At 35.7% G+C, this 27,162-nt stretch overlaps 5 protein-coding genes across 8 annotated transcripts in view; 3 read left to right on the top strand and 2 right to left on the bottom strand.

The window, feature by feature from the left end:
* Nucleotides 1-13,404, bottom strand: part of LOC100870848 (serine/threonine-protein phosphatase 2B catalytic subunit 2) — a 161,424-nt gene extending 148,020 nt beyond the window's left edge. The window contains exon 1 of the mRNA XM_012493640.3: nucleotides 12,397-13,404. Coding sequence (XP_012349094.1) covers nucleotides 12,397-12,448 — 52 coding nt within the window. The 5' untranslated portion in view covers nucleotides 12,449-13,404. The remainder of the gene's footprint in view (nucleotides 1-12,396) is intronic.
* Nucleotides 13,405-13,915: 511 nt separating this feature from the next.
* GstS4 (glutathione S-transferase S4) lies at nucleotides 13,916-15,593 on the bottom strand. Of its 2 annotated transcripts, none has more exons than XM_012494430.3 (5): nucleotides 14,981-15,593; nucleotides 14,746-14,894; nucleotides 14,501-14,668; nucleotides 14,238-14,383; nucleotides 13,916-14,166 (listed from the first exon to the last, which is right to left on the bottom strand). In XM_012494430.3, exons 2-5 carry the CDS (start codon nucleotides 14,882-14,884, stop codon nucleotides 13,999-14,001), a joined length of 621 nt encoding a protein of 206 aa, XP_012349884.1. In that variant the 5' UTR covers nucleotides 14,885-14,894; nucleotides 14,981-15,593; the 3' UTR covers nucleotides 13,916-13,998. The 2 variants fall into 2 exon arrangements, with proteins under 2 accessions (XP_012349884.1, XP_086759499.1); XM_086903373.1 differs by having other exon boundaries at nucleotides 15,308-15,475.
* Nucleotides 15,219-22,069, top strand: LOC100867146 (glutamyl aminopeptidase). Of its 2 annotated transcripts, none has more exons than XR_015290737.1 (17): nucleotides 15,219-15,591; nucleotides 15,690-15,928; nucleotides 16,017-16,264; nucleotides 16,355-16,502; nucleotides 16,569-16,839; nucleotides 17,183-17,448; nucleotides 17,542-17,676; nucleotides 17,839-18,122; nucleotides 18,508-18,596; nucleotides 18,660-18,787; nucleotides 18,865-19,065; nucleotides 19,141-19,220; nucleotides 19,756-19,875; nucleotides 19,947-20,079; nucleotides 20,380-20,493; nucleotides 20,584-20,692; nucleotides 21,059-22,069. XR_015290737.1 is itself a non-coding variant. In XM_086903364.1 (17 exons), the coding sequence occupies exons 2-17, from the start codon at nucleotides 15,692-15,694 to the stop codon at nucleotides 21,206-21,208; spliced, it is 2,742 nt and encodes a 913-aa protein (XP_086759490.1). In that variant the 5' UTR covers nucleotides 15,219-15,591; nucleotides 15,690-15,691; the 3' UTR covers nucleotides 21,209-22,065. The 2 variants fall into 2 exon arrangements, 1 of the variants encoding a protein (XP_086759490.1); XM_086903364.1 differs by having other exon boundaries at nucleotides 19,727-19,875; nucleotides 21,059-22,065.
* Nucleotides 22,070-22,314: 245 nt separating this feature from the next.
* Nucleotides 22,315-24,646, top strand: LOC105734751 (uncharacterized). Its single transcript, XM_086903363.1, has 4 exons — nucleotides 22,315-22,805; nucleotides 23,420-23,636; nucleotides 23,713-23,868; nucleotides 24,438-24,646. Exons 1-4 carry the CDS (start codon nucleotides 22,636-22,638, stop codon nucleotides 24,567-24,569), a joined length of 675 nt encoding a protein of 224 aa, XP_086759489.1. The 5' UTR covers nucleotides 22,315-22,635; the 3' UTR covers nucleotides 24,570-24,646.
* Nucleotides 24,647-24,760: 114 nt separating this feature from the next.
* On the top strand, nucleotides 24,761-27,149 carry LOC100867387 (uncharacterized). Of its 2 annotated transcripts, XM_086903362.1 has the most exons (5): nucleotides 24,761-25,076; nucleotides 25,795-26,084; nucleotides 26,279-26,360; nucleotides 26,435-26,708; nucleotides 26,775-27,149. In XM_086903362.1, the coding sequence occupies exons 1-5, from the start codon at nucleotides 24,957-24,959 to the stop codon at nucleotides 27,041-27,043; spliced, it is 1,035 nt and encodes a 344-aa protein (XP_086759488.1). In that variant the 5' UTR covers nucleotides 24,761-24,956; the 3' UTR covers nucleotides 27,044-27,149. The 2 variants fall into 2 exon arrangements, with proteins under 2 accessions (XP_086759488.1, XP_012349930.3); XM_012494476.3 differs by having other exon boundaries at nucleotides 26,435-27,149.
* Nucleotides 27,150-27,162: the final 13 nt, after the last annotated feature.

Raw genomic sequence — 27,162 nt, 5'->3', positions numbered from 1 at the left:
TAGTTAAAGGTTCGATAATCTTCGTAGCGTAAACTACGCATAGAAGTTAACGGCTGTGAATTACATCACGAACAATACATCACTACGTATTCAGAATTTCAATGAATTAACGGGTCCCCGAACAATTGCAACAGTTATCAGTCTCCATCTTCCGTGACCGTTTCAACTTCGACTTTTCCAGAGATAATCACTGTCTCAGGGTTAATCTCAGGGCTCGTCGTGAAATTATTCTATTTAAGAAAACTCGTCACAAGGAATGATTCATTTCGTTCGTGATGAAAAGAACAATATAAAAAAAAGCACAAAAAAAAAAAATGGACGAGTATACAGGAACCATACATCGTTTTCATTAATGAAGAATATTTCCACTTCGCATGGAAAATAATTAAGAAAAACCATGTCGTTACACGTTACACGTTTTTTCCTCGATTATGAATTCAAAGAATAATATAATAAAGAAAAGGAATAAAAGAAAATTGAAGCCTGAATATAAAAAGAATGTAAATGTTATCACAATAATAAATCGTGTAATTTCATCTTCTCTTACGGTATAATTCTCCTTTCTTCTCTAATTAATAACTTAATAAATAATAAAGATACAAAGAAAAGTTATTTTTTTATTCCTGGTTATTATATATATAAAAGTTTCTTTTTCTGAATATGAATGTTTTCAATTAATTCACTCGAGCACGATAATTTTTATTATTAATCCTGTGGTTGGGTGATAAAAAATTCCCAATAAAAAAACACTTTCATCAAACATCAGGCAACAAAGCTTTGTTTAATCGTCGACGCGAACAAATATATTACACAACTTTCGTATAGCTTCATCCTTTAAGAGACAAGAGCAAGAGGAATCCATCCACCCATGCATACAGCCAAGAATCCTCGATTTCAGGGTTAATCTCGATCACGGTACGAGACTCTTAAGGCGGAAGAGCACTCTCGAACCGCCAATCGCATTCTTTTCCCCTAGCCAACATCTTTCCACACGGTCCCGCAAATTTCCGCGAATTTAATTTCCTTGAACCGTATATCTATCTCGTTTCAAGACGACTCTTAATACGTCAATATTAACGAATGTTTACCCACCAAGGTAACAACACGATCTGGCATTACGTTCGCGATAATGAAAGAGAACGCAATATAGAAATTTGGATGGAGAGAGATTATTCAGTTTGATCTGCCGTTAATCTATGAACACTTTGAAAATTCTATAGATAGTAAAATTCACTGCGTACAATTTTAAAATGATGATTGCGAAATCTTCTCGATAAGGTAAGAACAATTTTGTTAAATCATCCAACTAAACAACCAGCTACGATTTAACTTCTTTTTACTCTACCCCCCTCTACTATATAAGAAATAATTAAAAAAGACGCGAACATATATTTCTATTCAACGCATCGATCACAAATTTCACACTGCAAACAAGAGGGCGCGCAACATTTATCGAGAATTTCTCTCCGATCCAATCTAATCTCTCTCTCTTTCGATCCAAAAAAAAAAAGAATCGAATCCCAAACCGATCAAAAGATTGTCATTGAATCGAAAACGAGGGAGGAGGAGGAGGAGGAGAAGAGTTAAGAGAAGCGAGCGAGAACAGGAGAAGAGGGCCCCTGTTTATTTGTTCTTTCGTAAAGTCAACAAAAATTTCGCCGGCCCGGCACGAGCATCGAACGAAGGAACAGTGGACGATGGTCGAGCCAAATGTAGTTGGCCGACCGGCCAAAATGAGTTTGTGTCTATTATTACACTCCACCCAGCCGTGAGCCACGAGCCGGCACGGGGCCCGGTTATACAGCCGTCTACAGGGTGTTCGCGTCACTGCTCAACCGATTTTCTCGTAAATATTAAGGTCGTCCATTAAGTCGTGGAGATCGTTTGTAAATGATAATAGGCTACATCGAGTTTACACTTCGCGCCAATTCCCTTCCTTTGCTTCTTAAAATATTAGGTTATTATGGGGGGGGAGGAGTGGTTGATGATAAGTGGGATGAAAAAAAGAAATATATACGACGAATATTTTTTTTTGGGCTCTCTTGAAATTATCTCAAACAGAACGAAGGTGTTTCACGAATAAATTTTGAAATTTTATTTAAGATTTGCTTGATCGTTTATTTCTTTGTGTATGAAAGAGTCTTCGAAAATCGAGAAATACAATGTGTTAGAAAAATAGGGGAAAAAATGTATGTGGATCAAGGCAAAATAGAAAAATAGATTTTGAAAATAGAGATCCTATCATTTCGCAACGGAAAAACAACTTTGTATTCTTTTAGAATAGAAATCAAGTGTCGAATAAGATAAAAAGTAATTAAAATATTCTGTCTTTGAAATAATCATGTAACATGAAATAACAATGAAAGAAAACAGGATGAAATTTTATTCGAAATCGGATACATCTCGATACATAATGTATAAAATCTCTTTCGACCGTTAAACGTACACCAATATGCAAATCTCAATATGTGATCGCAACAAATCGATGAACAACAACGACGTTCTGTACCAGAATACAATGCGATTCGTGTAAAAACTGTGGATCTCTTACTTTATACGCGTTATTTTAAACAAAGATACGCCAAGAATATATCGTTCCACCTACCACGTATCTTCATTCTTTCCTCTTATTCAACAATTCTGACATTCTATTCCATTCGGACAGAGATGATATAAAAAAATTCGGATTTATCCAGATCCATCCACGCGCACATCTGGTTCAAAAATTTTACGAATAACGAATCGATTTGTCTGATCGATTTTATTCAAAAGAACAAAAAAAAAAAAAAAAAAGAATTCTCTCTAATTCGAGGAAAAAGGAATAATAATAAAAATAGGAAGAAGATTAATGTTGGAAGCAATAGAAACTCGGGTTTGACAGAAATTGGGTCACAAATGTTACGACACATTTTCCTATGTCATTATCTTGAATAACATCGCGATGTTATCAGATACGACGTAGGTGGTAAACACGTGCCACCATCAAACATAATTAACGTAATACGCGCGAGAAATTCTCAATTTCTGTGTGTTTGAATTAATATAATTCTCTCTCTCTCTCTCTCTTTTTCTCTTTTTTTTTATCAGAAAATCGTGTAGATAAATTCCAAGAATATTTTACTCGGAGAGATTCTACGATGACTAATATAAATTGATCGGTATTAATGACTAATCATTATACGATCACTTTTTATATATGTTTATGCTTGTTTCGTTTACGCTTTACGATCTCTTGATTTTTAAGAATTTTTATATATAGAGAAATTATATATCGTGATTAAATTATAATGATGATCACACGTGAGTATCACAATGACTTTGAGATATGTTTGAAATTTATTTGGAATTTCATTTATCAATTGATTAATTAGAATTGTAAATCAAATTAAGTATTCTTATTTTTAGATTTTTTTTTACAATTTTAATATTGTTTCCGCGATACGAGTGATATAAAAAGAGAGAGAGAGAGAGAGACAGATTTAAATATTTAAATTTTTAAGAATTTAAATATCTAAGTGGAATATAAAATTTAAAAAAATTTTAAAGTGAAATGAATTAATCGGAGAAGAATGATCGATAAGAGGATAGAATTTATTTACATAATAATAGGAGAAAACAATAACAAGAACAAATAAGAATTGAATTTTTATCCATTCTTTTCACCCAAGGGACGAAATCTTCTCTTCTCCCTTTTTTTCAAATATTTCGAGGAAAAAGAGAAAGTTTGTCCTTTGAACTTTTAATCTGACCACGAAGCGCGTATTTAGAGACCCTTGACATTTTCTATCCTATACTTCAATACCTAAACCTTCGATAAAGATATTATTATAAAATCTTCGTTTACTTAATAATTTTTCAATTATTTTGAGACACGTGAATTCACGTGAATTTAGTTATTTATGTATTTTCTCTGTACTTCCCTAAGATACAATCTAACTTTGAGTGATAAAAAAAAAAATATAAGTTACCAAAACTTGAATACCGGGTAATAGGGTTACTCTGATATAATATCAGTGAAGAAATCTAAGCTCCGTATTATTAAAAAAGTTTTCCTGTACACAATTTCTTTCGAAAAATCGTTTAAAGGCTGACAAAAAATTAATCAAATACCATCATAGATTAAACCACTATCGCTTACATACTTAAATCACGGATAGACCTCAAAAAAGCCTCAAGAAACCCGCAATTATTGCTCAAAAGCCGATTAAAACCGAACAAAAATTAAAATCAATATTCAAAGAGCAACATTACCCATTTAATATCGCCTAATTAAAACGAACAACAAATTGAAAATTGATCGCCACGCTTATATAAAATAAATACCAACGTTCGAACCCATCACTACTGTTCCGAATCGATCTGAGAATCTCATCTATCTCGAGAGAAAAAAAGGCCGGCAAACTTAAAGAATCGTCTAAAATTAAACGAAACGAGAAGCTAGCACACGATCGTCATCCAAATCGCACGCATCTCGCACGAGACGCGAGGCATCGTCGAAAAAGCGACGAGTCATCATCATCATCATCATCATCATCATCATCATCGTCGTCGTCGTCGTCGTCGTCACCACGTGGTCCACGGATCAAGGTGCCTCCCCCTTTTGTATGATATCTCGTCGAGAGGAAGGATCGGCAACTCGCTCGAGCGGACGAAAATAGATTACGTAGCCAGGCATTATGAACCGCTATGAAAATATTTATAGATCGGCCACCGTTGGCAAATAATGAGAAACACGCGGGGGCATAGTCGGTGGCGGGATAGTTTCGCCTTTAATAAATAACGCACAACAGTTGCGGGCCTACGACGAATGATGCAAATGTTTGGATTAACGCGTTGGGTCAGGCAGTGGCACGGTGTTCAACGCGATATCCGAAGCGGAAACGGGCCGGCTACGATGCGCCGTTTTGAAATCGCAGGATTACACCGCCGCCGCGGCGTGATTCATTTATCACGAGTTCTCGATCATTGCCAGTTGCCTTCAATTGAACCCTCGCTCTGTTTATTTCTCGCCTCTCTTAGCCTTTTGTTTTATAATGTATTTTTACCCATTGTTTTCGAATAAATAAATTTTGGAATACAATCTTTTATAAAAGAAAAATCAGTTGAAAAGATCGAGAGTATTCTTTTCTTGTGTTTAATGTACAGAAGCAGGAAAGAAGATCTAAATGTTATTGAAATTGTAATTGGAAAGGAACATGTATTAAAATTGAATCTTAATTTTACTTAATTGTATGTTTTCTTTTTTTTCGCCTTTTTAACATTCCTCATTAAGAGGTTAAATTCAATAAAATTGATCAGCAAGCGCATACACATTAAGTAAAATTTCCAAACATCTTGAATTTCAAGACGTAAATTTCTAAAGTAACACTAAGAGTTGAAATATTGAAAAGATCTAAAGAGTTCAAACGATAAATTGCGATAAAGTGTAAAGAAAGCCAGTAATGGCGCTACTGCTTTTCCTTTTTTTTTTTTCTATTCTAGCTCAAGCCTCATTTCCTTGGGTGGTGAAACAACAACTTCCTCTCGAAACTTCCCCCGTTTATAACATCTAAAATGTGCATTGACTTGCGTAAATATCACGTGAATTATCAACCGAGATAAAGACAAAAGATAAAACGGAACAGAGGAGGAGAGGGCAATGAGCCACCCACACTATCGAGAATTTCTTCCGATCGAACGCTTCTCTTGGGCGAAGAACCGATATTTTAAGGAAAGGAAATGGGAGGAGAGGTCAAAGGTGTAGAAGACAAAAGGGAAAAAGGTAAACGGCAACGGATGAAGTCAATTTCCATAAAGAGTAATTTGTACTCGAACCGTTTCTTCGTTATTTATAGAGTTCTTCCAGAGAACCGGAAGAAGGCATGAAACGGGAATCCCTGAGACGTGGCCACGATGGGAGGGGGATAGGGGGAGGGGAGAAGACAGGGTGGATCGAAGAAGACAGGGTGGGAAAGAGAGAAAGAAGGAGCGGCGTACACGTACACTCTGCATATTTAATGCAATCAGAATGCATCGGGCCAAGAATATCGTGGAGGAGGAGGAGGAGGGATGCAATTTTTCTCGGCACAAAAGAACGATTGAACGTGAGCTTTATTATCAGGACCCAGATTTCACGAATCGTCGTCGAAATTATCGAAAATATTGTGCATCTCACCAGTTGGAGAGATGGATCGAAGAAGATATTCTTAACAACGATAAGATATCAAGTTCATTCGTTATATTTTGTACGATTTTTATGTAATAGCTAGCTTTTGACAGAAAGAAGAATAATTAGGAATTAAAAAAAAAAATATGCGAACCCCTTTTATTATTTCTTTCGATTACGTTCAATTAAAATAACTAAAAGTTGTGATTCAAAGATATTTGCATTTTCTCATTTTAACCGCGTCATTTTGAAAACAAAGAAAAGATATATGAGATATACGAGGCAAAAAGTTCTTCGAAGTATCTTTTGTCTCATTCCACGAATAAAGCTAAAGAATTGTAAAATCATTAAGTGCTTTTGAATATTCATCTTGCCAAGCCACTCAAATTTATAACCTAACTTTTCATCTCAATAACCAACCTGAGCTAACCGAAGTTTACGAGGTGTGGATAAGAACAAGCTAGAAACAATTAAATTATTATTGCGCGTGAGCCACAAATCGCACAATTGTGAAATTTAAATAACAAAGAAGATTATGGTAACATTATGACCTAATTTAAAAAATAGTGAGCAATATTATGAAGAAAAAAAAAAACTTCATTGAATGGGATAAAATTGGAACGTTTTAATTAAAAAAGAATTTAAAGAGAATCGACAACTATTTGCAGATAATGATCCACAAATGTCTTATAATTTTCTTCCCGCTTGGATTTTTGTTTTTTTCCTCGTTCGAAGAGGAGGATGTAAGAAGTCGATGTAATTTACGCACGAGCCAAACGATTATCTTGCAATCGAACTCGCATAATATCGTTAGCAAGAGGCCTGGCCGTGTTATAAGCTCTTTGATTTCATTACAAATTATTAAATACGACCATTTCAAAACGCTCTAAAGACAATGCGCTCGTCGACTGACGTCCATTGCACTTGAAAGGCTTAAACTATGTTTGCCGCGTTGAAATAAAATATATAATTACCAACGTGCTCCTTTTCTTTGAAAGAGAAACTGGGAGAGGTCTAATTTTACCAAGTTGACGTCCAAGGAACTTTGAACCGTCTCATTATTTTCATTCCAATTAGAAAATATTTCTTTCCAAGATAGAATAAATAAAATTCAATTATTCCGTTCCATTTATATTTACGATTTCATTATTCCGAGTTTTTAAAAGAGGAAATATAACTAACTTTAATCCTTCCCATTCTTCTTTAATACGATTATTTACTAACAACCTCTTTGATGTTCAATTTAAAATAATCATCGCTGATCAAATAAATACATGCTATTGTTCTCATAAAAATTTGCATGAAAGTTATTTTTCTTTTTTTTTTTTTTTTTGTGAAAAAATTCAAGTTCGAAATGACCGCTTAAAAAAAAGCAATAAATATTTGTAAGTAACATAAATTTAATCCTTCTTAATTCCCTTCGTTAGAAATTCCATCAATCGAAATCACAATTTCACTCTTAATTCATATTGACCCTGAAAAATCCGAATCGAACGAAACGTGGAAACGTCCTCGAACCGGGACCAATCCCATAGTTTCGATAATACGAACGCGTCACGCCCAAAATTAGAGCTCGATAATTCGTGGAGAGGGGCAATTGTCGAGGCAATCGTCGAAGGGCACGCGTCGAGGACGGGTTCGTTCCCGTTTTCGCGTAAATTTCTTCGTTACGATTCAAGAGGGGGTTGGTGGGGGTTGGTAGGCGCAATTAGACTGGAAAAATATTAGCTCGGTAATGGGAGAGCCGTGTAACGCGATGCTTTTTAAATTCGGTAATTGTCCAACGGGGAGAAAGCTGGTTGAGCCGATGTAAATTGATGTTGCGGCGTGATGGCGAGGGTTGTCGTCAACTTTTAAAATAATATTTAGTACTATTCGACCGCCACTCTCTTTTCTATTCGCTGTTACATTAATTATTTCGCGCTCTGATTATTTATTTTCATTTCTGTTTTGAACATGTGTGTTCTCATTACGCGTGTATTTTATTCATTTTCAATGGTTTAGTCTTCTAGAATTCCATTTGGAAATAAATTAATTAGGAGTTGAAACAATTGTGCGATTCTATCGATTTTATTTCCTTTATTTATTTAATTTCCATGTTTTCTATTCCAACAGATTAAGAAATTGAAATTTTATCAAACAATATTCAATATTTATATCCCTTTGCTGCTGATTTAATATAAAGGAATACGAGAAAAGAAATTATCATAGATGAGTTTATATTATAAATAAACTTGTAGGATACAATTTTATTTTTCTTTAAGAAACCGTACTATCACGGTGTTATAACAACATACAGATCAAAAGAACCTTCTTAGTTTTCTTAGTTTCGTGTTTCATGCGAAGATGCCAAGGGCCTGGGCAAAAATCCCATTTCTATATATAAAAATTTATTATTCTACATCACTAACCTGTCATCGTTCACATAAAGTGCTTTAAAATCATTCCTAATATCCACTAAAAATGAATTATCATCTTTATCGTCAGATCATCATTTCTAGTTCACCTGAGCTAGTGAAATACTAGTCAAAAAGTTAATTACAATAACAATAATATTTCTTTTCGATATAAATCCTAATAGAATTAGTACAAATTTAGTGGAAAAAATATTAGAAAACTGAAATGATTCACGAGGATAAATTTATCATAGATGATAAAATTTCTAAAATCAATTATTTATCAAATTGACTCGAATAATCGATATTTTATTATATTATATTACATTATATAAGAAATTAATGGAATGAAACAAAGAAATGAATGATGGAAAAAATTGAAATTAATATACATGTGGTACATGCCTGTCTTCCACCATTTCCCTGAATCCTCATTAACTTTAAATATCAACACGTGGAGAACTATACTCCTACTCGAAAACGAAGAGTATATTAAAATGTACAACTCGTGTGTAAAAAAGTGAAAAATAAACACGATGAATAAATAGAAAATAACAAACGAAGAAGACTCGTGTTTCAGTTTGTCTCGACAGATGCGTCAGTTGTAGCAAGCCTAATTTCCATACCAACTGGCACACACGCGGCTCGATCGACGACTGAGAAGTGGAAGTCAACGTATAACTTAACCCTGAGTAGACCTCGAACCGTGACGTTTCTATCATACGATGCAAACGTATTCGAGGAGAAAAGGAAACAAATATTAAACGGAACGCGATGTTTTCGATCTGAGATGAACGAATTGAATTCGATTAAATTAAACGTGGAATAAACAGGTTATTCGAGTTAGTAGATGCGCTACAATTTTCTGTAAAATTTTCTATAAAATTATTCGTTAAAATAAATTTGTTTCTCTTGTTGATAATTAATTTAAATATCGTGAATAGTAGGGACATTGCAATTTAAAGCAAAGCTATTTCCAGCGATATTTCAAACATTCGTATAATTACGGAATAATGTGATTGCAAATTGAAAAACGAATTGAAGAAAAATGCATTTTAAATTTGTAAAAGTACGAGCATGTTATAATTTTCTACTATCGAAATAAATAATACTAATTAATTGTCGAACTACGTCGAATATTTCAATATCTGAATTTTTTAAATTCGAAGCAACTACAATTTGCATCAAAATATTAAAAATAGTTAACAGTAAAAAATTTCTTATTGAACAATCTAAACCCTTTGCTTTTATCTGCATGTAGCTTTTACATATATTACATTTAATAACTCGAAAATTATTAAAAATATATTTCCTACTATCTTGTCGAATTCTCAATTCTATATCTGCTTTAAATCTATTTTGAAAACTTCGAAATTTATAACATGGTAAATTAAATTTGTAAATTAACCAATATGATAATCAAATCATCTCGTGAAAAATTCGCGATAATTGGATAAACATCAGTAACAAGTTAATAAAACAACGCAAAAATATGGAAAGAAACAAGAGAGAAGCAAATGCAATTGTCCTCTGCGCAATCGTGGATGAATAATGGGAAGCGGATTATCAAAAGGCCGATTAAAAATCGTTAATCGTCGACGAGGCTTGGATATCCTCCAAATTACGATATTCCCGTCACGACAATGAGTTATATTCGGTAGTTGATAGTTCGCGGTCATACACGTGACCGACGACATCTATTTTTGATCCATTTCATCTTGTGCTAATAATTGTCAATTCAACGCGCGTACAGTGAAATCAATACGTTAAGTAGATTTTTTGTAATCGATCGATCGAATTGCGTGAATCACTGATGAATATCTAGAGTTTCGATTAATTATTTTGGTTAATTGTTATTTGTAATTTGATCACGAAACATGATAATGAAATGAATACACAAAAATGATTCAAAGATAGGAACATAATTAGATAATGTTCAAAGTATGATATAATTATAGAAATAAAATATTAATTATCATGATCGTGATTTTAATTCACCGTTGGATATCGTTGAATCATAGATAAATGAAACAGATTTGAGTTTTGTTATTTAATTTCAGAATTTTTATTCTCAATTTGTATTTTGTACCATACACGATAAACATACAAAATACAAATTAAAATGATATATTTCATGAAATGGAATTCTTATTGATTCAAATTGAGGATAATTTTCCAAATTATCAAAAATCTAAAATAAAAGAATTAATAAAGACAATGTTGAATAATAATTACATCGACGTTAATATCTTAGATGTATATTTAAGTAAAAATATTTAAGTAAATCATAAAGTTTTACATTTTTGAAAAAACCGATATGAATTAATCGCAAAATACAAAAAATTAACAAAATTACCGAATGAAAATAAAGAATAATCGAAGTAGAATTTGAAAAACGAGAATAGAAAACGAGAATAAAAAAAAAAAGGAACTTAAAAATCGGAAGGGAAAAGAAAAACAACGCGGAGGGCGCCACGCAATAAAGGTCGATGACCTAAAGTGCCACCTGTACATCCTGAACCAATTTCCCCTTTTCGCCAGTAATGTGGGTCAACATGCTTCTTCGGTTAAAAAAGACATGCTTGTATCGGCAAACTCACGAACAATGATTTGACGCGTGCCCGAAAGAATGGAAACGGAATTAACCCCAACAGCGGCCATTGTACAATACGCACTGCGGTTAAAGGTACGAAAGCATAAATGAAATGACCGATGAAAAGTGAACAACCGAGAACGTGAATGGTGAAAAGAATCGAACATAATCATTTTCATTCTTTACAAAAATAATCACTTTCGTTATGAATATAGGTCATTGCAGAGAGTTCCTTAACGACTACATATCGACGAGTTTCATAGCGCAACGTTTGACCGCATTTTTTGCGTTTGCTGGTTACCAACAGAGATGTTAATTATTCTGCGGAATAAAAACGAGGTCGTTTGAAATTGCACCAATGTGAAGGTACTGAGAAAAGTGAACGATCAAAATGCGTCTTAAATTAATCTGTCATTTAACACTCCTGTAAAAACTATGTTGACGCCAATGATTGCTTCCCTGGCCACGAAACGCGTATTTACATCGGATACGCATTAGTGCACGTACACGCGAGCCGGTCAGCTGTTCGAACGACGACGTCCAGACGCGAAATCCTCGAGCGGCGTGCCGCGTCCTCGAGACAATTCCGTTCCTCGACCTCGTGGAAACGAGGCTAACCGCGCGAGCCGCACGATTCTGCAGACAAGAAGATGGCGGGGGAGGCGGGGTTGATGGGTAAAACGCGAATTAGGTTAGGTTCTACCGCGCGAGAGATAAATCGAGAGAAACTATAACGGATTGGGAATAGAATGCTATTTTCTCATCTATTCATGAAATTCTATGTACACACAAGGGACTGCAGACAAAACGGTAGGGTGGAAAAGCATGATTCGAAGGGTCAATGAGAATACTGGCAGGTCGATAGCAATGGCGCCGCGAAGCTACGAAGAAAATCAATCCTGTACGGCACGCGACGTGTTTTGACGTGCCTATTTATTTCTCATTCGTTTTCGAAACATCACGATACGACGTTTTGTTTGAAGAATTAGGATAATAGCGTAGCATAGATAAGATTCATCCGAGTAATATCAATAATAGGACAGGGAGAAAAACGAATGCAAGTCGAGAAATGTGAGAGTAAACTGACGTACCGACCGAGGTAGCCGGAAAAGACGAGGCCGCAGGGCCATGCACACGTACACACAAGTTAAGATCGCGCGAACACTGACACGTACATACAAAGCCAAGCTGGCATCGTATATCACATACAACGATGTACCATTCGCGATCGCGATTATAAGAAAAATATTTATGTTGCTTACTTTTGATCACTCGTTCCGTCGTGGAGAGCTTCTGCGAGTTGTTCGAGGTCATGCTGTATCAGGATAGTTGACGGGTGGGCGCCGGCCTCTCGCTCTCTTTCTCTCCTCGCTCTTCTCTATTTCACTTTTCCTCTTCCCGGTCACACAGGATCGTCTCTCTCCCACTCTTTCACCGTGTCACTCTGTCACTGTTTTTTTCTTCTTTCTCTAGCCGTAGTTACTCGCGCGAGGTAGGTTCCTCTCCAACGGGGGGTTGGGTGGAAGGAGAGGGCGGTATTTTCACCTCGAGAGCCCGGCGCGGCACACACACATACACGCACGGAGTAGGGGAGGGAGGAGACGGGGGTCGGAGAGGTGACGGAAGTTATCGCACGGTGCGGCACATCGGTGGCTCTGAAGCGTTGTTCATTGGGCGTTTGCAGAGTGAGAAATTATTCTGCCGTGTTCCTCTCACTTCCCGTATATTTACTACACCGACCGACCTACAGTATGCCTCTTCTCGTTTTTCTCACTCCCTCTCTCGTTTGCTCTCTTGCTCTCTCCCTCTGCCCGACAAAAGATACCACCAACGCCTTTTGCGGGGCGAGTAACTGGATCGCTGGACCACGCGAGCTGCACGGCCCGCACCGAGGGGGTCTCGCAACCGCGGTACCACCACACGAGCAACACGACAGAACCTCGATAAACGACAGTCGTAAGACGATGATTATTAACGACAGCAACGACGTCGACGAGGCGGAGGACAACGACAACGACACGATTGCGGCGTGAACACAGGGGAACGATCACGACGACGACGGCGGCGACGACGACGGCGAAGACGACGATGACGACCACGACGACGGCGACGGCGACGACACCGTAATGACGAGCACCGCGACACGAAACCGTGACACCGACACCCACGGTCGAAAACACCACGCCGCTAAATTCTACTACAAGATGTCTGTCTGTCTGGCTCTCCGCGGCGCGCACACTGACGGCTCCGCGGCTAGGAGACGGTCGCGCAGCCCTCCACGCGCAGCGATCATTCGAGAGCGCTTATTGGCCGCGCCGCCACCAGCTGCCGCCACCCGTTCACCGAGTGGAGGCGCCACTAACCGCCATGGTCAATCGACGATCTTGCATCCAAATAAATTAAAATTCAATCTTTTTTAAAATAATAAAATCAATCGATATGATTTCCTTGTTCGAAAGACTGTTATAAAAAAGAGAAAAAGATTCAAAAACAGATTCATCGATCGTTTCGTTCAATTAGGTTACCAGGCCACTTGTTAGTCGTTGAAAACGAAAACTTTGAATATTTTCAAATGTTTTCAATTACAATATTTGTTCCATTTGCATTTTAAATGTATTTTCAATTAATATTATCAGTTTATCATAATTGTATATTTAATGATCGTATATTCATTAAACATTAAATATTGAAACGTGTAAACAACAGCTGGTAAGTTAACAGACCATATGCAATACCGCCAAATTTGAATTATCATTTTACGCAACAATTAAAATGCAATTCTAATATTTGAATTTGAGCTTTCGTTATATTTATACAATATACAAATGCATACTTTTTACATCGTAAAAAATATGTATCGATTATTAAAATTCCAATTTCGGTCTTTTTTCCACCCAAGCTTTGATATTCGGAATCGCCAATACTTTCTGCTTCAAAGATTTTAGATAGGGCTTGTTGTTCGTGATATCCGATTCATAAGCTGTATTCAGCGAATCTGAGATGCCGACGAAAAATAGATCAGCATAACTCAACTAAAAATAAATGAAATATAACTCAACTAATTTTATAACTCATTTACAATTATAATGAATAATATGCTCACCTTATCACCATGCAAATATCCTCCATTGTTCTTCGCCAATTCCTCCAATTTATTCAAGTAAAACGGTATCACCCTTGTCATTACATCGACTTTCTTCTTCGCTTTTAAAACAGGATCGGATTCTCTATAATAAGACGATATTGTCACTGGAAAGAAAAAAAAGGAAATTTATCGATCACGTAGCTGAATTGAAACATTATTCATGTTAGTATATATTCGTTCGTGAAGGAATCAATTTGCATGGGAACGAAATCAATATTTACGCCATCTGAAATCGTAAAGAGCGCTCGCGATCGCGTCGATCTGCAACGTATCCAAATCAGTTTTGCCAAGCAGATTAAACTGTTTGGCCAGGTAACGGCAAATAGGTAATGTTTGCGAGTAAACTTTGCCGTTGATTTCCAACGTGGGCAGCTGACCGAACGGGGTCGCTGGGAAAACATCGAAATGGTTGAAATTCTCAAATTTTTATCGAAATGGAGTAAAAAAAAAAAAGAATGAATTATACTTGGCTTCATATTGCTCCAATCTTCCGAAGAATGAGTTATGCGAACATCCTCGAATTCGACGCCTCCATAACTAAGAAGGAACCTGATGGGTTCTCCTAATCCCATTACGTTGAAGTATACTAATTTGTAACTCGCCATTGTCGTTAATCTGTGAAATATAATGGTTGGATTTTAAACTTTTTTTTCTCTTTCTTTTTTCTTTTTTGAGTTAACAATCACTAATTTCAATTTTACACAAAATTTTATGAGACTTGATGATAGATTATTCCTTTATTGACACTATTGTTCTGAAAATGAATGGAGTAGACACAAACAGTCAAGTGTAAGACACTGTAAGTCACTGTGAATTAACCGGTTCCCAACATTATATAAGAATTATACATTTCCCTCTCCACATAATCTGGATTTCTCTCGTCCTTCTCATCACTGAACACATTCTCTCTTTCTAGAAAATACTGTGAATGCTCTCACTGGCCTACTACGAAGTCTGTTCATGACCACTCTTCTGGTTACTTTCACTTTAGTATTACTATAGATACTAATTATTTCAGTGCGAGTTACCTTTTCATTTATTTATACAATGTGTACGAAACAACGATACAATTCTTTTTTTTTTAATCAACTCTTTAAAACTTTTTGTTTTCAATATCAAGATGACTTGAGCGGACAAAGTGAAGTGAGCATAGTATGTCTCTTGACGTAAAGATATCTAACCCATTCTTATGGCTATAAATCATCCAGTTTTCTTTGAATAAAAATAATATTCAATATTCAACGTATATTTCGAATCAGTAATCTTTATGAAGAAGAGATTAAGTGGTATTTGCATCGTAGTTGAGACTTCAGTAAGCAAAGAAAAAAAAAAAAAAGATTCGTTTCTCAATTTAAACTCTGTGACACGATAAAGAAATCGTGTGGCTGAAACAAGGAATCTTTGTTCTAGAAATGACCGGCTGGCCATTTATCTTAATTACAATAGTCTTAATGAAGACGAAAGATTCTCGTGCGATCAACGCCGAGGTTCCTTTCGATAATTTAAGTCCACGTTACAATGAGTCTATGGAAATCGAGAAACGTCTCCCGGAAGATGTAATTCCCAAGAAATATGTGATTACGATTTCGCCTGATTTTAATAAAAATGAATTTCACGGTAACGTTCGTATAGATCTCGAATTATTAAATGTTAGTAATTTTGATATGATAAACAAAATGGGATTTATACGTAAAATATTATTTGCAAAAAATTTGAAATTTTTTTTTTTTTTTAAAGAATCGAAGTCACATCGTTTTACACTCGAAGGATTTAACCATATCGTCGACTAAATTGTACATAGAAAAACCGGAGACAGAAATTCAAATAGAATCTATCGTTAAGTTAATGAAACGCGAAATGTTGGTGATCAACACTTATAGAAATATCTCTGAGGGACGATACTTTTTGAAAATGGATTTCACCGGTAATCTGACCCAAAAAATGACCGGATTTTACTTGAGCACTTATTTTGATAAATCAATTAGGTAAAAGCAATTTGATAATATAATATTCGAACAAATCATCGAAATAGAATCGAATGGAAATGATAATTTGGATTTTTTATTTTTGTGCAGAAAATTAGCGGTGTCGCAATTCGAGCCACTTTACGCCAGAACTGCGTTCCCTTGCTTCGACGAGCCAAATTTCAAAGCGATTTTCGTTATTAATATCATTTTTAAGAAAATGTTTTTGTATCATGCACAATCGAACATGCCTCTTAAGGTAATCGAATCAGTGATGTTAGTTTTATTAAAAAAGATATATAACGATTACGCGCACTTTTATTAGAAAGTAGAGGCGGTGAAAGGCGAGGAAGACAAAGCAATCGCACACTTCGATCCTACGCCACCAATGTCCACTTATCTCGTTGGCTTTCTCGTGAGTGACTTCGATTGTATAGGAACCCATATGGATCTCTTAAATGGAAATGAAATACCAATAACTGTTTGCGTGAGGCCTATGTTCAAGCACAAAGTGGGATACGCCTTGAACACCACAGTTAGAACGATGAAGTATCTCCTACACACGTTTCAGATCGATTATCCCCTACCAAAGCTTGGTAATTAAAGAATCGACTCATCGATCTTACAATTTTATAGGTCGAAATTAGATTTTATCGAGTTACAGTTTCCCTAATTGTTCTATCTTTAAACTTGAAATTAAATTTCCCATGTACATCCCCTTCGTATATTAAAAACATTCTCTTTTATTTTACCAGATGACGTAGAAAGACAGAGAAACGATAAAAATAAGCTTATCAAGTTTCTCCCCTGCGGCCTTCGTTTATTTCTGGCCTTCATTTATTTCCAATACTGGCAATTTTCAGAAAATAGACCAACACCAATTTATTTCAAACGATAGCAATTTCGAATAATTATTCTGTTATTCGTCCCGCATCTCAGATCTCGTCGCCATACCCGATTTCACGGCCGGCGCGATGGAGAATTGGGGTTTGGTCACGTTCCGTGAAACAGAGCTGCTTCACAGCGAAAACAGCTCTTGCGTCAATACGAAAAGCGTAAGCTTGACGATCGCTCACGAATTGGCCCATATGTGGTTCGGCAATCTGGTCACCATGAAATGGTGGGACGATCTTTGGTTGAACGAAGGATTCGCCACTTACATGGAGCATCTGACGATCAATTCTTTGTTCCCCGATTGGAATCTGGTCATCATTTAAATCGATCTTGTTCCTCCTATCGTATTAATTAAATGTAAATTTCACAATATAATCGTAACTTTATCTTCTCCCTTCCATCAGATGGATTCCTTTCCTTTATACACTAAATACGTCTCTATGAAACACGATGTGAAACTGCGTGCTCGTCCTGTCGTGAAACGGATCGAGGATCCGGAAGAGATAGAAGAGATATTCGATCCGGTGACTTATCAAAAGGTACGTTGAGAAAACGTCACCGTTCAACAAGAGGTAAAAGAAATTCTTCCAAGAAGAAGTAGATTATTTGGAAAGATTGAATTTGATGATGGAATTAATGTCAAAGAGTGGCACGGAGGGAAGACAAAGAAAGTACAGCAATTGTGGTTGGTTGAATGGTAGGCTGCGTCGGTGATTAGGATGCTCGAGGACGCTATTGGCAATGCCAGCTTGTTTTCTACTATCAGACAGTATCTGAAAACCTATCAGTTTCGTAATGCGGATTCTCGAGAATTCTTCGATATCCTGGCGAACAATACGCGCTCCGCCATCGATATCGTAGATTTCGTCTCTCGATGGATGAGATTCCCCGGATTTCCGGTGGTCAACGTCCGCCGAAACAAAGCGGATTTTCAACTGCTTCGACGACGCTTCGTGACGAGCAGACGACTCAATGAAACGATCGAGTACGTATAAAAAGTGAATAACGATCTTGAAAGGGAAAAAGATGAAGAGTCAAAAAAAAAAAAAAAAATATTAAAGTGACAGTTAAAGGAAAAATGTTAGAACATAGTAAAAAGTAAAAAAAATAAGATGAGAAAAATTAGAGATGAGACGTTCGAAATGTCGAAACTTTTTTTATTCGAAAATCAAATGATTGGAAAAGGAAATAAAGATGAAAAATATATATTTTATAGATTAAAAGTTTGAATGAATTGAAAGAATTTCAGAGATGAGATAGAGAAAAAACAAATCGTTCGATGTTTCGAGAGTTTCAAGATCTGATCAGAAAATAATTATGAAAAGGATTAAAGTATTCGTGAAATTTTTCGAAATTTCATTTTTGTTTAGTACAGGCTGGACCATTCCCATTAAATACGTGACGAGCAGACAAAGAAATAAAATCAAACTGGATTGGTTTCTCGCTAATTATTCTTGCGGTAATAATAGCACACGTAACGAATTTTCATCCCCAATTTTTTAACACACACTCCAAATTACAGTGGAATTATCGGTGGGAAGATCGGTGGATTGGATCAAAATGAATCACAATTCGATCGGTTATTACATTGTGAATTACACGGAAGATGCTTGGAACACGTTCAGCAAATTACTATCAACCAATCATTTAGTATGCGTCAGAATTACTTTGCATCGTTTTTCTAAAAGTTTCATCAGCTTCTGATTTCACGATTGAAACGATTTCAGGCTTTGAATGCCATAAACAGGGCGGACTTGTTGCACGACGCTTTTCTTTTAGCGGAAACTGATTTGAGCTACTTTATAATCATGAACCTAACTTCTTATCTAGTGAAGGAAAACGCTTATCAGCCGTGGGTCGTTACTGTGGAATGGTTCAACCAGATGAACAGATTGCTTTCAGGGACACCTCTGCTTAAACGTTTCCAAGTAACATGAAGAAAAAAAAAATAGAAATAAAGTTATAATCGTAACAATCATTACATTCTTCTGTTATAAATTTAGTCATACGCGAAGAATCTAATCGACAATGTTTATCGCAAAATCAAGTGGAATTTTCATTTAAAGGATTCGTTTAAAGAAAGGTTAGTTCAAGTTTGCGTGATAACAGGAAATCTTTTAATTATTTGAAAAGATTATTATTTTTTGTTATCTACTTACGTAATTATCTTTCGTAAGATTCGTAATATTTCTTTAATCTTGTCCAATTACACGAATTCTTTTCGTACATCGACCTCAAAACCTAATAATAAGAAAAATTATTTTATTTTATCAAAAAAACTTATCCATCCAAAAGTTCTTTTCGTTGTTGATAATTTCTAAAATATTACTGTATTTAACAACTCAAACTTTTTCAACAAGTTGAATTCCATTGTAAAATCGCCAAATCGTTCCAATATTGATTTTATTAGAAAGTTTAAATTCGCTAAACATTATCACTTTTTCTTTCAATCATAAAAAAAAAAAAGAACAGGATACACTAAAAATCCAAAAAGAATTTTTTGAACAATACACATACTTCCCCTTCTTACATACCTTTACGAAAAGCCATCCATTAAGAAAATCTTGTCTTGTTTCCGTTCGTTTCAAGAGAATTTCGTGTATTGATATTGAACGCAGCTTGCAGCGTGGGCCACGAGGACTGCCTCGAGAGAGCCGGAAAATGGTTGAAGAATTTCCTGCAGAACGTCAAGCACGAACCGGTGCCGGTCGATATTCGGTCTATCGTTTATTCGTACGGTGAGAGTGGCGAATAACTTGGCAAAATATTTTCTTTTTGTCGTTTGTATACAGCAATGTCGAACGAATAGGCCTGTTTACGCGCGACGTTGGATCGATATACAAGAATATGTCGCAACGACTGAAGATGGAGCAAGATGTACAGGAAAAGGAACGTATGATGATCGGATTGACTGGATGTCTGGACAAAGATATTCTTAAACGGTTCGTCAGGCAGCGATTCATTCTAATAGCTAATCGCCAACAACTCTCCTTCGACGATTGGAGGCCTCTCTGTTATTTTGTCGCGTGTCGCTGTCCAATTTGTCGAAGCCGCGTCGGATTTATGGCGTTTCTCGAACGTAAATTTATAGACATTTGTGAAATACAGAAAGGAAAGTTACGAAATCTTTGGATTTTACATTTTATTCAAAATTTTCGAATCGTCGTTGAATTTCCAAATCAATATTTTTCTAGTTTCAAAAGAGACGATAAATCCTTCGATTTTTCTCTTTGATTTTTTAGATATCTCACGCAAGCATTGGACGAGAAATTCATTCGTAAGCAAGATTTTGCCACGTTGCTGATCAAGATTGCCTTGAATCCTGTGGGAGTGGACGTTGCCTGGAATTTCGTAAAGTAACTGATGAATTTTTTCCGAGAGGAGGAGAGCTTTTGTTAAATTTTCATTGTTTAATGCGCATCAACAAATATTAAATTTTCTCGTAGGGAAAACTGGATAAAGCTACGCGAAAAATACAAAACGAACGACTACATTTTAGGAAAGCTTATCTGCGGGATCTTATCTTTGTTCAAGGATCGTCAAAAGTTACAGGAGGTAAGATCATTTTTGTGGAAGGATATATGAAATTTGTTAAAACTAATTCTATATCTCGAAAATCTTTGATATTCAAAAAATATATATGACTGGAAAATTCGAAATTCTAGAAAATTTTAATTGGTATTCATTGCAACGAAGACAAAATTTATTACAAATAGAAAAGAATAATTAATATCGATCAAAATTTGTTAAATATCTACTTCTCCTAAGTTAAATAGTTCTTTAAAAAAAAAATTAAACAAACGAATTCTGACTTTCGAGTTTCAAAGTCTTGGCTAATTATAATTTTTAAAAACCAATTTTCAATCGATTTTTAATTAAAACTGAATCATCCCCCTCCAAAAAAACTTATTATTTTTACAGGCAAGAAAATTCTTTTTGAAAAATAATGATTTAAAAATAACCATGAGCATGAAGAGAAACACTATCGAAGATATAGAAAACAATATCGATTGGATGGATACAAATATGCAAATGATCGAACAATGGCTGCACTCTCGTGGATTCAATTAATTTCTATCTATGTCAAATATATCTTGGAATCTATTAATCGGCCAATCTGATCCATCAATCAGATTAATGTTCCTCGATCGGTTAAAAGATACGAAGCAGATATCTTTTCTCTAATAATTTCAATTCGATTAACATTATGTTCTAGTATAAACGATTCGTAAACAAGGCAGATAATATTCTTCTATTTATTTTCCAAGTTGAGATCAATGATGATTTTCGCGAGAAAAAAAAATCAATTTTGCTGTATCTTTCATACATTTAGTGTAGTTAGATACATAAACAATTTATATAACACTATTCAAAATTGGTAAGTATTCATAAGTATACTCGTAATCATTCTGTCACGCAGAATTTAAAACTCGTTTAACTTTCTATGCCCATTCGTAGTCACGAATAGTTTTTTGTGTGGCTAAAATATTTGTTGTAAACAAATTTAATACTTTATAGAGATTTTTTCAGAACTGCAAACATTCTAGAAACGCAAAATTCGTATGTAAGAGTAACGAATTAAAGAAAAATCAAAATTGTTATAATTATTTTTCGAAGAAATTTGCCTCCGTAATCTTCCAAATTTCACTTGCAAAACGATGGCTTTCGTAAAATTAATTTCTAACTTGCTACTAGGGCTCCGAATTTTAATTCCTTTCCTCCTTAAACGTATTAATGTAATTTATTTCTAAAATGTTATTTTTCCAATTAAATAAGCAATCATTGAAAGATGACACTGTTTAAAGAATATGTTAAAAAATAGACTTTCTATTCCAATTTACTTCGTTTCGATAGTTTTGTCTTGATATTGTATTGTACTTGATGAATTTGTCGTATTTTCTTATGGAATAAATAAATTCAATATATCCTCTATATCCAATAAAATCAATTTCATCAAATTCGATCCAAGGATTAATCGATGCTCTTAAACCCCTTCAACGAGCTTCCCCTTCATTGCGACGAACAAAAACACATAGGCGTGACACAACGCGTCGTATCTAATCGTAGAAGAAAGAAAAAAGAAAGAAGGCGTCGTTTTCCTTACGAGGCGACTTCGTTATCGGCCATTATCGAAATTTCTTTCATTGCCGATGCAAACCGACCTGGTAAACAAGCAGAAAGAGAAAGAGAGAGGAGGAGAAGGAGGAGCCATCGTCGATAGGAGCCGACACAGACGTTCCAGTGAATCGGTCCGCGAATGATCCTCCGTGTTCCACGACGCGAGTGCATCGTCTTTCGTCCATCCAAGTCGACGAGCGTCGATTCTTGAAAGCATCGGGAATCCATCTCGAGCAATTGATCGATCGAGTCGGGGTGGGAAAGAAGGGAAAAGAGGGAAAAGGGCGAGTCGAGTTTCGTTCCTCGCTCCATTTGCGGTGGTAATTCATGCTTCGAATATTGGAAATACTTTTATTCTGTGGAGAATAAGTGGTCGAAGGATGAATAAAACGGTGCATTACGCGTTGGTGGCGTTCTGGGAGAAGTCGGGGTGCAAGATCGTGGCCGATTACCCGGCGAAACAGGATCCAACTTACAGGGAGATCGCTTTGAGCACGGTCGATGGACTTAAGTCGGTGGAGAACGACAAGATCAGCTTCGATCGGGGCAAGTAAGCGCGATAATTCGAATCGCACGAATTTTTCAAGAATTTCAACTTTTCCGAATTTCGAGAATTTTTATTATTCGAAGGAGAATTATTGTTCGAGAGAGTGGAAACTTCTGGATGTGTTCAATTACGTTGACTGGCAGTTCTCTGGGAGATAATCGGTGGCGAGAAAAAAAAAATTTCAAGCATAACGTTGGACGATAAAGAATACAAAGAATGTTTGCGCACGGGTGAATGTATTTTTGAAATTATCGTGCTCGTTAAATAGATTCGTATACATTGAGATCTTTTTATATGTGTCTAATGTGTGAATAATTAACTCAATGGTAAATTGCTTATCGTTAACGAGTGAGTTTTACACGCGATTGTAAAATTTGTATGGATTTAATGTTCCGTGGAAAACGAAGACAAAAAATTAAAATTAAAAAATATAATTGATGCCTTTTCTTCTTTTTCAATATTAAGTCAAGATAATAATTTCACGAGCAATTTCTTTTTTTTTTTTTTTTTTTGAATTCCATAAAATCTTTCCTCTTGCTTCATGCGAATAACAATTCATGAAAAATCGTTCCTTGATAACGGCTCCTGAAATCTTGGAAAATATCATTTCTTCACAGGTACACGGTGCACGTGCTCATCTGTGAACTTCACTACGCCTGCCTGACCCTGAAACCGGATTGCCCTTCGTCAGCAGCCAAGCTGGAATCCTGTTCCCAGGTGTTTCTGGAAAGGTTGAGAAGTATTTACAAGGAACTTCCTATCCTGGCCGATCTGACGAGAGATCTAACCAGTTTGACTATCATAGATCTCTCGAAACCTCTGAAAAAGATAGTGGTATAAGTTGAATCGTTTAACTGCTAACAAAATCCGTTCGACAAAATATTAATTTCGGTGATATTATACGTTTCAGGATGAATATAATCAGCATAATATCGACGTGATCCCAAGACTGGAAGGAGAACTGGCGGAAATTCGCAAAACATTGATGGACGGGGTTCAGAAATTGATCGACAGAGGCGAGAGGCTCGAGGAACTCGTTCGAAAGACTCAGAGCTTGCAAATTATGGTAAATCGGGTTGCAATCGTTTGATCGACTTCGATGTTGTAATAAATCATCCGTATAATGCATAATTAGATCGGCACCGTGAAAAATATTCATTGAAATCGATCGATAACGAGCCCACGAGTCAGTTCGAATCGATTTATTTTCCCAAGGGTAATGCGTGTCTCGAGATTAAGCTCTTTTATTTGTACGCGTTGGAACGATACGAATATTAATTGCTTCTGCATCGAACCTCGATTAACTACGATCCTTCATGCTTCTAAACTTGCCAACCGGGTTTGTTTAATTAAAAATCCTTTTCGAATTACTTTCTATCCACATTCTTCAATCTGTCTTGCAGAAAAAAGATTAATAAAAATTTCGGACAATTTCGAAATTCAATTTGGAAAAGTTTCTTAACATTTTTTTTCTTTTTTTCCTGTTTTTATGAAAACTTTCGAAGTTTTTAATTGAAATAAAGAGTAAACGAGAAGCAATTTGCATAAATAATGCTTGAGTGAAAGTTTTTGACAGAATCTGATAATTAGATTTTGATACATTGCTAAGAATTTTTCTCCCTTTACTCTGTACAGTCAAAGGATTTTCACGTATTGGTAAGAACGAAGAAGAAGAGGAAGAACGCCGTTATGGCGGCGATGACGGTGACATTTATGTTTCTCTCCACGACACTCTTCGTGTTTCTACTCTACGTAGGGATTCTCTGAAAAATTGTTGATAAATGAACGTAACGCATAAGATTTTGTGAGATATACGAGGAAATAAATAATTTATTAGCCAAAAATATATATCGTTTTTTGACTTTCTGCATATTTCTTCTTGAACGAACAACCGTCGTATAAAATTATCGAATCCAGTAATATTAACTCAAATACACGACGAAGATTCAAGATCTCGAATGACACATTTTCCTCAATTTTATTCTATTTAAAATCTTCTCTGTGAAGTATTGTCATTAATTGTCAAAAATAAGTAAATTGAAATTCGCAGCAAAGTTCACAATTCGTACAATTACAAACGACATTAGATTCTTCCATAATAATAATAATTATCTCACTTCCACATTCCGAATCTTGTCGAAACGGCGATCGAAAATGGCATCGGTAAACGAATTAATGATAGACTTCGTTCAATTCGAGGACGACATCAAACGAAAAGAGTGTGTGGCGGAAGCAACGAGATATTTGTATTTCATCGCTGCACGAAGGATACAGGTTAATGAGGCTTGTTCGAGATAACCTGGATTTCTAGGAAAAGTTTTTCCACGATCCTTTGAGATCCCTGAGAATGTGCGAATAAGATAACCCCAGCCTCGATAACGACAAATTTCTGCTCGAGTTTATCGTTCTTATCTGAACGCCGAGCCTCGCTAATAATAAAGCTTTCAGTGTTGTAACCGTAGCCGGTCTGTGAGATATCGATTATTTAAGGTCAAGATCACGACACATCGATCCTACGAGTCATCGACGACTCCTCCATTGTTGTTTTTCGCTTTTTGATCGTTGCATTTGATACACGTTGTAAGATTCTCACCTGAGGATACATTTCGTGTATCGGTCTTAATATATATATACTTTATTAAACAGAGAAAATTTAAAATTTGGATTATTCCTAATTTGTTATCTCTCTATTATATTGAACTATTAATTGATTATTGGAAAAATTTAGGTGTATAAATATGTATTTGTTTTTTTTTTCGATTTACAATAAAAATAGAAAAATTGCTAGAATTATTTTGAGTGTCTTGAAGCATTGTAGAATTTTATGTATACAATAAAATATCGAAGAAATATATATATATGTGAATTATGATTCTCGAAAAAATATTTTCCTTTAAACTCGAATTCTCTATTTCTTTATTCGATTGAAATTAGGATATCGTTCTCCCGATGTTACAATTCGGTTCAATTGGATTTTGGGTCGACAGTGCAGGCCTGGATCCGCGGTATTCTCACTAGGAATCATCTTCGATTGCTGCACGAGAGCGCTGTCATCATTCAACGTCATTGGCGGGGCTATTGTGCCAGGATCATTTTCGAGAAATACTTGATTCAAAGTGTTCATCAAATGTGGGAGGAATATTACGAAAAGATGGCGACCAAGATTCAAGCGTTTTGGCGTGGTTATTGGCTGAGAAAAACTCTGCTTGACATTAAAAAGATGCATTGTTGGTTGAACGAAGTATACGAAAAGAACGAAGAAACTGTGAAGAGCATGAAAAGGTTTCTAATAAAAATCTTATTTGTGTTTCTTCCGCTCTTGAATTTCATATTATATTCACGAAATATATTTGAAGATGTTTTTGATTAAATCGTTCAAAGATTATTTGTGGTAAATTTTACGTAGAAACGTAAGATACGATAAATCAAATATTAAAAGAGTCGTAGGGACGTCAATTGGAAATATTTTCATTTAGATTCAGGGATAAGGAGATCGAATACATTCAAAAAATAATGGAAGAGGAATCGATGCAATGGATACTTTTCATTCTGTTCAAAGTAAGTTTGAAAGGATAAAAATTTACTTTGTTTCGATCAAATTTCGTTGTCTCGTGTTCCGTTTCGTGTTACAGCTTCACCATTTGTTGAGAACTACGTGTCAGCCAGGCGTGATCACGAAAATTGACAATACCAAGTTCACTTTTATCGAGGCGATGCTGAAATGCTTGCAGTATAAACATTACATGCGCAATAAAAAATTAAGACCGAAGGGGAAGAAGTGTCAGAAATGTGAAATCGATGAGAAACCATCGTTCATTCTACGAGGCACGTATTACGAGAAATGCGAGAAGGAGATTCGTGAAATCCAAAAAAAGCTGGAAGCTGAAGCGATGCCCCTGTACAGAAGTAATAAATTGAAAGCAAAAATATTAAATTTCGTTCGATATTTCATTGACCGTGTCGTAAATTTAGGCGAGCCTTACGATGAACATGAGAAGAGAATGCGTAAAGAGAACCATATACGCATACTAACAGCATTGGAGAAAACGTACTGTGATTCGAATGTGAAGAAGAAGGAAGGACAGAAGAAAGCGTGTTCCTTAAGAAAAGAATTCGAGCAGGAGGCTTGTTACGTCAAGGAAGACTTGCTCCTTGAGAAAATCGAGAAAATGGATTGTCACCTGAACCGGTTACACTTGAAATGCCCCGTTCACGATTCTTCGACAGAATTGTGTTCTTAAATACTTCCGATCGATCAATCAATATGATATATTGGACGGAATACGACAAGAACAAATGAAACTAAAATAAAAAATTAAAAAGCATTTGATGTTGTTACGATCCAGATTTACGCGCAATC

Source organism: Apis florea, unplaced genomic scaffold, assembly GCF_048593485.1.
Source record: "Apis florea isolate Af1SG1 unplaced genomic scaffold, ASM4859348v1 contig_2291_pilon, whole genome shotgun sequence".
Lineage (NCBI taxonomy): Eukaryota > Metazoa > Arthropoda > Insecta > Hymenoptera > Apidae > Apis > Apis florea.
This window is presented reverse-complemented; position numbering and strand designations above follow the sequence as displayed.